The sequence below is a fragment of the Phyllostomus discolor genome, chromosome 10, assembly GCF_004126475.2.
Source record: "Phyllostomus discolor isolate MPI-MPIP mPhyDis1 chromosome 10, mPhyDis1.pri.v3, whole genome shotgun sequence".
NCBI classification, from domain to species: Eukaryota; Metazoa; Chordata; class Mammalia; order Chiroptera; family Phyllostomidae; genus Phyllostomus; species Phyllostomus discolor.
In genome coordinates, this window is record NC_040912.2 from 43,626,698 (window position 1) to 43,639,601 (window position 12,904).

The following is a 12,904-nucleotide window of genomic DNA, read 5'->3' on the forward strand; positions in this document are numbered from 1 at the left end:
ACTAAATCCTACTTTCCTCTGACTAAAAGTTACTACTTCCACCTGTCTTAAGAGTGTGTGTAGGTGGGCAGGTCAGGTAGCAAACACTCAGAGTTAGAAACAAACACTCTCTCCCATTGGACAGGAGGCATCAGTCTGAAATGAAGTGAATGCACCAACACCCCACCTTGTTATTCAGTTTTCTTACTCACTCAGAATGGCTGGAAATTGACAGTTGTGAGTAGAGCAGAATAAGCTGAAGGAAAGCATGTCTGTGGACAGTTCCTGCTCCACCCGTACCAGCTCTCTGCCAGCATTTCAGGAGTTGGAGTAAGATCAGAGATGATGGTAGGTCATGCCACATTGGCCCCTAGGAGCCATTTATGGGGTTTTTTAATCACGCTTGCTCAGGAATACAGTTCATGCTGTGTGGAAATAAGCATACATGTTGCTTAATTAATATCCATGTAAACTGATGACTTTCCTGCAAGGTCCCTCTGCATCTCAAGTTTTCATGGGGGGCTGGCTGTGTGTGGCTGAGAATATTTCTGTGATGCATCTGCCTTCATGTGTGCTCCTAACACAAGAGAGGACAAGAAGACTCTAAAATATTTTTATCTTGTTCTTGTAAGTTTCATGTCCTGCCAAAGGTTTTAAGATGTTTAAAGTCTTTTTATTTTCTTCTAGTGCAATCACAAGTTCTGTTCAGATACAAGGACTATTTTCATTTTATAGGGTCCCTATGAAAACTTCTTAGTCATTTTTTGGCGTTTAAAATTCATTACATTGTTGGACAAGTTCACTGACCATTTTATCCCGTTGAATTCCTTGAATTCCTAAAGTGAGCCAGCTATTTAGAAACCTGCTCTGGAGCTTTGCAAGGCAGTCCTTTGTGCTTTGCTTTTGTAGCTTTACTTAGTTTCCATTTGAAGCGTTGTTTCCTCTTTGCCAGATCAGCAAACAATCAGTGCCTTTAGAGTCTCTTAGAATGCATTTTCTTTCTTCTTTCCAACAAGTGAAATGCAAGTATTTAAATGTATCCTACCACTCAATGCCAAACACAAAAGAAATGTAAATAGATCGTCAGGCTAATTCACATCTGCCAGGGAGTAATTGTTGGATGCTTGCTGATCTAGCATAATTTTTTAAAACCAGGCTTTTAATTAGGCATCTGCGCGGGGTCACAAAGATGAAATTTTAAAATGTGATTAAGAAGTCTTTCATTCTTTTGAGAACTATGTGGCTATGCTAAGGTCTTGGTATCCTTCCGCCTGTAGAGTATTGGAGTAACTGGCTGCATTTGCAGAAAATCAGAGAACCTTGGGGTGAGGTCCCAGAGTCCTGTCACTCACCTGTCTAACCACACAGCTGAAATTCCCCAAAGCCTTGCATGAGCGCAGTGGGGGAGCATTCCACAATCCCACCAGATGTAGGAACTCTTAAAGCTGCACCTTAGAAATTATCTTTTCTGATTTTTCCATTTCACAAGAAAGGAATTTAGACCAAGACAAGTTAAATCGCTTATGCAAGATCACACAACGACTGAAATAATTTATACTAGAGCTTATGTTTCATGATAGTGACAGATTTGTGGGTCACAGGGCCCCGTCATCTTTCTGCCTGGGCATTCTCCAAACCCTCTTCCAAACGGCACATTTTGCAGGAGGGCAGAAAGTGGACTGAGCTACTGCTATGGATTTCCTGGTTTGCAACTGCTTGCCTCACTGCTTCCTGTAACTAATTAAGCTATTTAAGAGAATGTTGCAGTTCAACTCTCAATATTCATATTCAGGATTTAAAGACGTTTCACCCAGCCTCTGACTCATATGATTTGAGGGACGCAAAACAGTCCCCAAGTCAATGTAAGTCCTGGGATGTTTGATGTTTTTAACATTCATGTTGAAGTCTTGGGTTCAGTTCTTGAATCTCACCTAATCATCGTGACTCTTGAGAAGTTATTTAACTTCTCCTTGGCACACTTTCCACACGTATAAAGTGCAGATAACACTTTATCATGCTTATCGCATATGGATTTTGTAAGAATTAGTGGTACAGAGTTTGTAAATGCCAGATAAACATTCAATATATTAAAATGGTGATCACTGTGGTCAGAGAAATTCCCGGTGCTATTAATGTGGTTGAGTGGGTTGGAGTATTAGGCTGTCCAGACGAGTAACACACCCAACAATAGGAGGTGGTCAGAAAGTTGGTCAAAAATGTAAAGCTGGCCTCAGAGGGTGACTTTAGTGGGGACATTTGTTTGTTAGTGGGGACAAAGGAAGAGGAGAAGCAGGAAACTGGAAAGAACAAAGCATGTATAGGGGCACAGCCCAGGGCTTAGACCCACCGACGCAGAGCAACTTGGGAAGATACAGGAGCTGCTGGAAGTGTAGACTGAGAGCCTTGTGTGCTGTGGGAGAGAATTTTGCCTCAATTCTCTCTCTGTGAGCAGGTGCTGCAGAACGTTAAGCAGGGAGAATATAAACGAGTGTGGTATGGAAGATGAATTGACTGGAAGTCAGGTGTAAGGCAAGTGCCCTGCTCTTCACAGCCACTGGCACTGATGTCCTTGACACGCCCCCAGGTCCTCATCCAGTCCTGATGGGGGGGGAGGGGTTGGTATTAGGAATTCATGTACTACCAGAGGTCAAAATGAGGTGAGACTAGGGAATTCCCTAGTCCCATTGGATCATTGATTTATGCCATATGCTAGGCTTCCTTCCCCTCCTTCCCTCGTCTTTTCTGCTAAGACATCAGGAAGACAAGCTAAGAGAGTGTTGCAGAGGGCATACAATAGACGGTAAGGCCCTGTCCTTGGATGGTGGAAGTAGGGAAAGAAAGACAGGAACCAAGGGAAGAGACGTCCAAGAGGTAGAATCCAAAACTCTTTGCCTTAGAATGTCACGGTGAAGAAAATACCTTAGATCATCTGGTTCAGCCTCTGTTTTTATAACATGGTGTCTGACTCACAGTAGCAGTTGAGCATAATAGATCTTGAATGAATGAATTAATGAATAAATGAGGGGTACGACCCACAGATGTGTTGACAGCACTAATTATTGGCATACTTTGCACAAGCACATAAAACTCCTGACACCTAAATCAGTGCTCTCTCCATTATGCCACAGTTTGCCTCATCATGTAGGGGGGGAAAAGGTGAAAACATTATCTCAACCTTATTTTAGTACCACAGCTCATTTTCATTCAGAATGTCATTTATAATGTAGCACATAAGAATTAATAAACTAAAATTCTTCTGATGAAGGCATTTTGTGCTGTCTCTGACACCTCTCATAACCTAAATATTTGACTTTGCATTCCTGCATAATTTGGTGCATGTCTGAAATAATGCTATCTGCAAGACAGATACTTAAGGTCAGTAGAACCACAGTAAGGTCCAGAACCTCTAAGGTGGAATCTGTTTCAATTGATGGCTCTTTTTCTTTAAAGTGCAGTTTAAATTTTTTATTTATGATTTGCTTTTTCACTTATTTATGCATTCATTGGTTGCTTCTTGTATGTGCTCAGACTAAAGATGAAACCCACCACCTTGACATGTTAAGACGTTGTCCTAACCAGCTGAGCTACCCAACCAGGGCCAATGGCTAGTACTTTTTATAACTTTCATTCTAAAGAGAGCGTCTTGGAATTTTAGAAAATGCTTTAATTTATTCCAAATAATAATGCTTCTGCTTTTAAAAGAACAGAAATCAAGGAAATAGTATTGATTTTTTAGCAAAAGAAATTATATTTAGGAATGAGGAAGGACAATGAGAGACACAGAATACTGTAATAGATTTATCAGGGAACCTGAGAAAATAAGACAAGGGGCCACTTACTCCCTTGGGCCCTCATCTCTGGATCTTTCTCGTGACATGAAATAGGTGAGAATAGGCCGAGACCCACATGTCTGGATGTTCTAAGTTCCCTCTGCTGCCCCATGGCTGCTGCCACACGGTGCAGATGTGCTCTTGTCTTTCGGACCCCTCCATCCTGACCACACTGCATTTCCATTCCAGAAGGATGCAGGATCCTTTCGTGAGGCACTAGTCTTTCTTGTTGGGAAACAGTGCATGTGGTTTTACAGATGAACATAACTGCCCTGTCAAATTTCTGCAACCAAACTGCCAAATACTTTTATAAAGCTCAGCTATTTCTTTGCAAACATTTGTAATTGCAACTGTTTATTCTTTCTCATTCTTAGGACACATTTACTTTCCAATCATTGTCAGTCATTTGTTAAAAATTTTAAGCATGTATTTCTATATGTAGCATTACTATAGTGCTGTGCCACTTACAGAATATTTCACAGACATCTCTTTCCTGTAAGGTAGGTAGCACAGATATTGTTATCTCCTTGCAGATGAGGAAACTGATGTTGCATGACCTGCTCAGAGAGCAACCCAAGGAGACCCAGCTTCAATTCTGTTTGTCTATCTGACATGCCACAATCCTTCACTTTGGAAAAGAAATTTTATCAAGAGCAGTTATTTTCAATTTAATTGAAGTGATGCATAGTACACCCCCAAAAGTAAATGTCAAATTTTATTATGTTTGTGGATGTTGTAGGAATGAGTGAAAATTAATATTCAATATTATAATAAAATAGTCTACTATAATAAAATTGTATATACTAGTATTAAAAACACAAGCTAATACAAGCTTCAGATAATAAAGGTAAATCAAATCTAATTATGTGGAATGGAAATTTTAAAATAGTCATTTTTCAATGTAGAGTACGTGTAATTGGTAAGATGGAAACTGTCAGTGAGAATTTTGTTTCTCTTAGCAAAAATCTATATGACTTGGCACAAATAGAAGTTAGAAACACTAAAGGCAGTAGATTTAGCTATGAAATCTATTCCAGTTTTCCTCTGACTAAATCTCTCTATCCTTTATTCAATAAGAATTTATCCTAAATACCTAGAGTTCTCAGCATAGAAATGCTACTCCATGTATTTTGTGGAGAAAAATTGGAACAGGTAGAAAAATTGCACGAAGGAGTAAGTGTGAGAGAAACCTGTAGTCACAAACATGAGATACGAGTAGTCAGAAGAGGAATAACAGATGTCTTTGAAGATGTAAGGAAAGAAACAGTCTAGTCAGGAAGAAGTTACACATAGTAAAGGAATGCACTTGATGGTGGAGGAATAGCATTACTCAATTAAAAGGCAAGTAGCAAGTTGTAAATTGTGAATAGTGAAGATACCATCTTTACTAGAATGGTCACTTACTGGATGGTCAAGACAAAAATAAGTTGGAAAGACTTTTGGCAAAGAATGTTAAACAGCAGGTCTAAAGATGGAGTAGTTTGGACTTAACAGAGGAGACTATAGGATGAGAATGAAGTGTGAAGACAATCATCCTTCTCTGGCCCAAGGTGGTGGTTAAGCAAGGCAGACAGCAAGCAGTGAGAGAGAGGGCTGAAAGGAAGACTGCAGACCACAGTGACTCAAAGATGTGGAAGCAGAGAAAAGAAGTATAAAAATAAGCCCATTTTTAGCAATGTTTTAAGAGGGCCTTATTTCATCCAAAATGATGAAATATCCAAGAGGTATCCAATATTAAATTCTCATTTTCATGGGTAAGAAAGAAACCTGTTATCTTAGAACATTTTCCCATAGAGTCCAGCAGATTTAAACCTCCTGCTCCGTCAGCTTCATTCTCCTTCACTTGCTCCTTCCATATTTGGGAGTCAGGACATTGTGAGACCAGCCCTGTGGGGATGCCAAGCTCATCAATCACACCATTTTAACCAACGGGCAGGAGGTCAGCAGCCCCAGAACCATCTGGCTTCAATGTGGCCCAAAGGAAATGGCCATACAGGCAACAGGGTAACTTTGCAGGCAACATGGCAATGAAAAGGTCTGCTTGGCTTTCAAAAGAAATGCATCATCTTATTTTAATGGAGGACCTTTCTTTGGTAAAATTAAAGTTTTCACAAGCATCATCTCAATCTCACAGTAACCCTGTGAAAGAGAAAATAGCAGAGATATTTTTAATTCCCATTTTGTAAAAGAATAAATTGAGAGATAAAAAGATCAAATGAGTCTTTTCCAATTCTCCTTCCTAAGTAGGCCAGCAGGGTTGGGGCTAGCGCCAATTTTCCTAATGAGGTTTCTTTTTGTGCTCTTAAGCCCAGTCTGTCCCAGGACTTGGCATGGCACCATCAGATGACATACACCAGGTGGCTCATATTCTTATTTCACAACATGTAAATGACATTCATACAGCACAGTCTATAAATACCCTCCCCAGTCAGCTCTATCTGAACAAGCAAATGTTTGCTTACATCTCTGCTTACAACAGTTTTGGCAAGATGTGTGTCCAGGCAGATATAGACATAGATGTAGATGTAGATACAGATACAGATATAGATACAGGTTCAGATATAGATATAGATAGATATGTAGATGTAGATAGACATAATTTATCCTCGCTGGAGGACATTTTTTTCATTGCCTTTACAAAGAGAGGGAAGAAGAGAGGGAGGGGAGAGAGAGAGAGAGACCAATGTAAGAGAGGAGCATTGATTGTCTCCTGCATGTGCCCTGACCAGGAGCTAAACCTGCAACCTTATTATAGGACAATGCTCCATCCAACTGAACCACACCAGCCTGGGCACATCGTATATTTTTTTTTAAAGTGAGCAGTTGAATAGTTTTAACTGACCCCTCATCTTTTACATTCCAAAATCTGCATAGTTCCACAAGATACTGTCATAGGGTCCTTTATCATTTGCTTGCTTGATGACCTGAAAAATTGCTCCAAGTGGAAAATATCCATAAATTATAAAAGGCAGTCTTACTAATAACCACAAGTAGTTCTCATTCTGTTTCTAAATAGCAAGATTACATTAAAACTAAAAAAAAATAACATTAATCTCTATAATTCAAATAACTACTCTTTAGACCTGGCAGGGTTGCTTGAGAGCTTTGAGCATTACCTATAATTCCTTTTCCCCTATGAATTTCTGGCATAGCAGAGAAAAAGAATAAAAAGCATGCTTGGGGATTGGGGCGTTTGTTAACAGCGATTAAGGTCAGGGAGAACCACACAGGAACATAACATGTGTTACCCTCCTGCCTTTGACTTGCCCACTGAGTAACTGATACTCATCCTTGACTATGGCTGTGGTGGGAATATCTTGATGGGACTGTCCTGATTTTGTAGAAGGATATAATCAAAGACAGATAATAATTACTGAAATAGCAATCACCCTTTGCATAACAGTTTGTACGTTACAAACCTTTCACCTGCATGATCTCTTTTGTTATTTACCTTAGATCAGTGAGGTGCTATTATTATTGTTCCTCATTATTTCTGAAGCATCTGAGTCATGGAGGATTTCAGTTAGTTTTGAAAGTTGCACAGTTAGTAAGTGACAGAGCTGGAAATCAAACCAAAGTTGTTTGACTCTCTGACCCATGTAATGTCTGCCGCACCGTGCAGCCACCCACACCTACAGAAAATGCCAGATCAAGAATGGAGATGGGAAGGAAGATAGTTACCATGTTAAAAGACAAAACTATTCAAATAGGAAAAATGGGGAAATGAGATGTACTGCAAACAAAACCCAAATGACCAATAAACTCATGAAAAGCTGCTCACCCTCACTAGCAATCTGGAAGATGAAAATTAAAACCATGATCACACCCAATAGATTAGCCAAAGTTAAAACTCTGAGAATGACAAGTACTGTGTCAGAGAGAAAGCAATGAAAATTCTGATGTTACCAATGGGAGTGCAAATTGATTTGACCTATTTTGTCAGCCATTGGCCATTATCTAACAAAGGTGAAGATGCACATGGCTTATGCCCAGCAGTTCTTTGCCAGAGTTCATACCTCAGAAAAACTCTCCATATGTGCCCACAGGCCATGGAAAGAATTATGTTTAACCAAAAATTCACAAGAACCCTAGTTACTATGAACAGAAGCATGGATAAATATTAATAAATAGTGACATAGCCATCCAATAGATACTACATTGCAATGAAAATTAATGAACTGAGGTATAGATATCAAAATAGATAAATATCAGAAATACATTTTTAGGGAAATTATAGAAGATTAATATGTATATCATTTACGAAAGGTTTAAAATATGCAAAAATGTATGTTAAGGATATTATTATTCCCCAAACATTGCTTAGGGGTATTATTTATGGGTCCCTAGTTGTGTTATAAAAATATAAAGTACATGCAAATAACAAGCCTCAAATGCAGGACAATGGTTACCTTGGGAAAGAGCAGGACGGGAATGCAAGTGGGAGGGGACTGCCACTCAGAGTTCTTCAACCGGTCTGAGCAGTGTTCTAATCATTAAGCTAGATGGTAGGGAGATCATACACAGGTATTTATTATTCTTTCAACTTTTTACTGTGTAGAATAAATAACTTTAAAAATAGAAGAAACAGTACAAGAAGGAAAATAAGTTGTCTGGATCAGTCACTTCTCTGGGATGACCAGAACCAGTTGAAAATGATTCCAAAGATTCCCCACCTTCCCCAGTCTGCCGAGGACTCATGGTAGAGGTTGTCCATCCCAGTTCAGTCCTGAGTTCCGGTCCAGTGTCCCAGCCATTACACCCGCACCCTTTCTGATGGGGTAATTGAAAGCTGAAGTTGCACGTGGTCAATGCTGTAGTCTGTAACATTTTCTACAGCCAGACCTAACCTGGATCCCTGAAAATGTTTTTTTCTGTTGCCTTATCTTGAGGGTTTTTTAAGCAATTCTCTAGCATTTGGAAAGAGTGTTAACCAAGACTATATTGTTGAGGACATTTTACTCAGTAGTGTCTTATTCATAGATATATTTTTTCATAGATATATTTTTAAGTGCATTTAGTAGAGAAATAATAACAGACACCTAAGAAAAGCCAGAAAAGTAGTTCAATTGAACTCTGATAGTTCAATTCTGTTCTTTTTATTTTTGGAGTTTGCAATTTTGGTGGACAAGGATGTCTAGAATAAAATTCCTAGCCATTTACACTACCCATTTCAGAATGACCCCAATAAACTGATGTCTGTGGAGTTACTTATTTGATAATCCGTGAAAACATGTCTTCATTTCACACATATTCCTGAGCATAGTAAGGCACAATCTCAATTTGCAAGTTCAATTCTCAAACATTATAGCTTTTGAGGATAGAAATATTAATCCATGATAGAGCAGTTCTCCAAAAATAAAATTGTTATTCAGACATCAATGAATTTTTAAAACAAACATATTTTCCTGCATTCTAAGGAAGAAATACTACTTCTCTGAATATATTTTGTAATGAATAATTTGCATCCAGGGCATTTTAATATCATAAAGTTTACTATTAACCAGTGGGCTTCTGTAGCTGATAATTCATTGAGGAGAGAAAACAAATGCCTTTTTTGAAAAGATCTAGAGAAATTTCAACTTGTGTAAGATGAGAGGATGAGTCTATGGCAGTTCTGGGTTTGAAAGTGAGTCCCAAATCTCCTCCATCCTATTTTAGCAATAATAACATTAATAATATTCCACATTTTTTGACCACTCACCATGTGTCAGGCACTGTACCAAGCACTTCTTCTGCATTATCTCATTTCATCCTCACAACCGCTTTACAGAAGAGGGACTCATGGATTAAAGCAAGTAAGCCATTTGCCCAATATGATATATCTGCTAAGTAGTAGAGCCAGGATATTGTCCCAGATCCCTAATCCTAATGCTAATAACTCTGCTCTTGACCTTTATATGCAGATACTTGGAACCTTTGCAATTATACCTTGTGATAGACAAAATATATCTCTGATATTATATATATATTATGTCATTATAATGTCATTATATATGATATCATTACATATATTTCATTTTATATATATAAATAAATGGGCAAAATATTTTCCCCTTCTATGAAAAAAGAAAAAGTCAATTGATTCAGACAAGTGATACCAAAAATAAAACTATGTACTGGGGCTCTGAACTTTTTATCCAAAACTTTTGACCACTACATCTCAATGGTTTGAAAATTTTATTAACTGAAATGCACTGAAAATGGAAATGAAAATGAAAAAGAAATATAGAATGAGGGCTTCTTCGAGGTACAAATTCTTCTAAACTTTTATTTCTGACCATTCATTTCTGAATATGAAGTTGTTCTTGGAGTTCAAAGATAACCATATAGCATTTTTTCAGTATTTGCTCAGTATATTTGTTGGCAGACCTGTTGTAACCTTGAATCACCTACAGTAAATTTAAATATTATTCTAATTGATTTCTTCACTGCTTCCTGAGAAACAGAGCACCACTTCACTGGTCTCATAAATAATTCCTTTTCTCTATGTCAATGTTAATTGAACTTACCTCACATTGTCAATCTCTTTCTTTTTCCCCCACAGGTGATGTCATTGTCTATATTAATGAAGTTTGTGTCCTTGGACATACTCATGCAGACGTGGTCAAACTTTTCCAGTCTGTTCCTATTGGCCAGAGCGTCAGCCTGGTATTGTGTCGAGGCTACCCTTTGCCCTTTGATCCTGAAGATCCTGCTAACAGCATGGTGCCACCCCTTGCAATAATGGAGAGACCACCTCCAGTTATGGTCAACGGAAGACATAACTATGAAACATATTTGGAATACATTTCTCGGACCTCACAGTCAGCTCCAGATATAACAGATCGGCCACCCCATTCTTTGCACTCAATGCCAGCAGACAGCCAGCTAGATGGCACGTATCCACCACCTGTCCATGACGACAATGTGTCCATGGCTTCATCTGGGGCCACCCAGGCTGAACTTATGACCTTAACCATTGTGAAAGGTGCCCAGGGCTTTGGCTTCACTATTGCCGACAGTCCTACAGGACAGCGGGTGAAACAAATACTTGACATTCAAGGATGCCCTGGCCTATGTGAAGGCGACCTCATAGTGGAGGTCAACCAGCAGAATGTGCAGAACCTGAGCCATACAGAAGTGGTGGATATACTGAAGGACTGTCCCATTGGAAGCGAGACTTCCTTGATTATCCATCGAGGAGGTAAGACAAAGCTGGCTCAGCAATTAAATGTGTAGGCAAAATAGTAGGACTTTTACAATAACATTGCAAAAATGGAAGTTTCTCTGGGTTGAATGAAGTCATACTTTAAAAAGTAAAGGTAAAACAGTAAGAGAAAAACATGAGCCCAGGAAGCTATGGTTTTTTTAAATTTTGAGAATATATCTCTCCCTATTTTATATGAAACTCAATAAAAATAGTGCTTTCAGTCTTACAAACTTATATTGTCATGAAATTGTAGGTTAAACATTGAATACCCATGTATGAGTGGGTTATAGTTCAAAAGTTTGTTAATGTGTCCGTTGTAGAAACCTCAAACTGGTTTCTCATTGACTTGATTTTTACAAACCTGATTTTTCCAGCAAAATCGGTGCTCTCGTTTGTGCTTAGGATTCCAGCCTAGCACACGAAAGCTGGTTCAAGCCCTTACAAGCCCAGTGTAGCCTTGATAATCCCCATAAACATCACTGGAAGCTGTGTCATGGTAGAAAAATCTCCCAGAGTTGTGAACAGGGTTGCTCACGACCCTTGTGCCACTGCTGCGGGACTGCTCTAGCAATAATTATTACATGTAGTGCCTTCCAGGGCCTGATAGGAAAGTTATGGAACAGGGTTCGAGCTAAAGTTCTGGGCTGCACATTCTGGGTGACATGTGGAGATGGAGCGGTGAGGAGTGTGATAGGAGCTCTGAACTCTGGATGTTTTTCTCCGTGGGGAAGGAATGGTACTAAACATGTCTCTACCATGTGCTCTTGATTACCCATGAAACAAGGGAGAGAAAGGAGGGAAGGGCCATAGATAGATAGAGAGGATACTTGAGAGCAGTGTAAACGAAAGTGCCAGGCTAAGACCTGGCTTTCCACTTAACCAGATGTCTCACCTGTTATATTGAAATACTGCTATTTAACCTGATGGTCATGTTTTTCGTGTCAGATGGCCCACAATAGGTGCTCATTAAATTTCTGTTGAGTCTAAATTAGCCCAGAAGCTGCAGCAGGGATAGGTCAGAAGGAGCAGCACTACGAGGAACTCACGTGTGAAGAACACACGTGTGACAAACATATGTGATTGCCTATTCAAAGCACTAAAAACAGCATGAAAGCTCTGTCAGTTTGAAATGTAAATGAAGTAGTGCAAGCTGAAACAAGTGCCCTTTATGATTTTTTGGCCTTCTCTGCAGGTGTTTCCCCTTCAAGAAAGCACTTACATTTTTGCCTCCTTGTGTGAAAAGGGGCACACTATACTAAGCGTTCGTGGGCAACACCATACAAAGTATTATGTTCCTGTAGTAAAAAAGGAAAATAATGTAATAGTAAAAACAATCCTAAATCTTAAATTTTACCTTTCTAAGGCATTGTTACAAAATAGCTCTTGAAACTTGATAATTATTGACAGTGTATTTTGATTTCTCTCATTGCTTAAGTTTAAAACTAACATTCTTAATTAAATAAGCCATATCTTCATAATGTGCAATTGAAAATCAAATCATTGTAACGGGTTCTTGAAATTAAAATGTATAACTGAAAATCACTCTGCAGTAATTACTGTGTGAGTCATAGAAATATGTTTGGACATGTGTATAATGACTTTTCTAAAGGCAGAGAGAGCAGAAGTATTTTGAAATTGTTTTTATATGTATTTATTATATATTACATATTATTATGTAATATGGATTTATATTTTTGCCATTGGTACCTTTTCTGAAAACATTTATTGTGTGCCTGCTTTCAGCTAGACAAGACTTCCCTATTTTTCTCTCCACTCCCCAGCATTTAATCCTCAAATATTCATTTTTGTTTGCATGTTGTTTGTGTTTGGGGATGAGGAATTGTTTTTTATTTTGTGGCTAGTGTAGAATTGCAGAATGTAGTATACTGTGGTGCTTAAAGTACTT

At 38.7% G+C, this 12,904-nt stretch overlaps 1 protein-coding gene across 3 annotated transcripts in view; it reads left to right on the plus strand.

Annotated features, from left to right (window-relative positions):
- The window catches only part of MAGI2 (membrane associated guanylate kinase, WW and PDZ domain containing 2), a 1,408,091-nt gene that overhangs the window by 1,162,902 nt on the left and 232,285 nt on the right, over positions 1-12,904 (plus strand). For all 3 annotated transcript variants that reach the window (XM_036010705.1, XM_028525694.2, XM_028525695.2), the window contains one exon: positions 10,354-10,992. In XM_036010705.1, the coding sequence (XP_035866598.1) occupies positions 10,354-10,992 (639 nt within the window). The remainder of the gene's footprint in view (positions 1-10,353; positions 10,993-12,904) is intronic.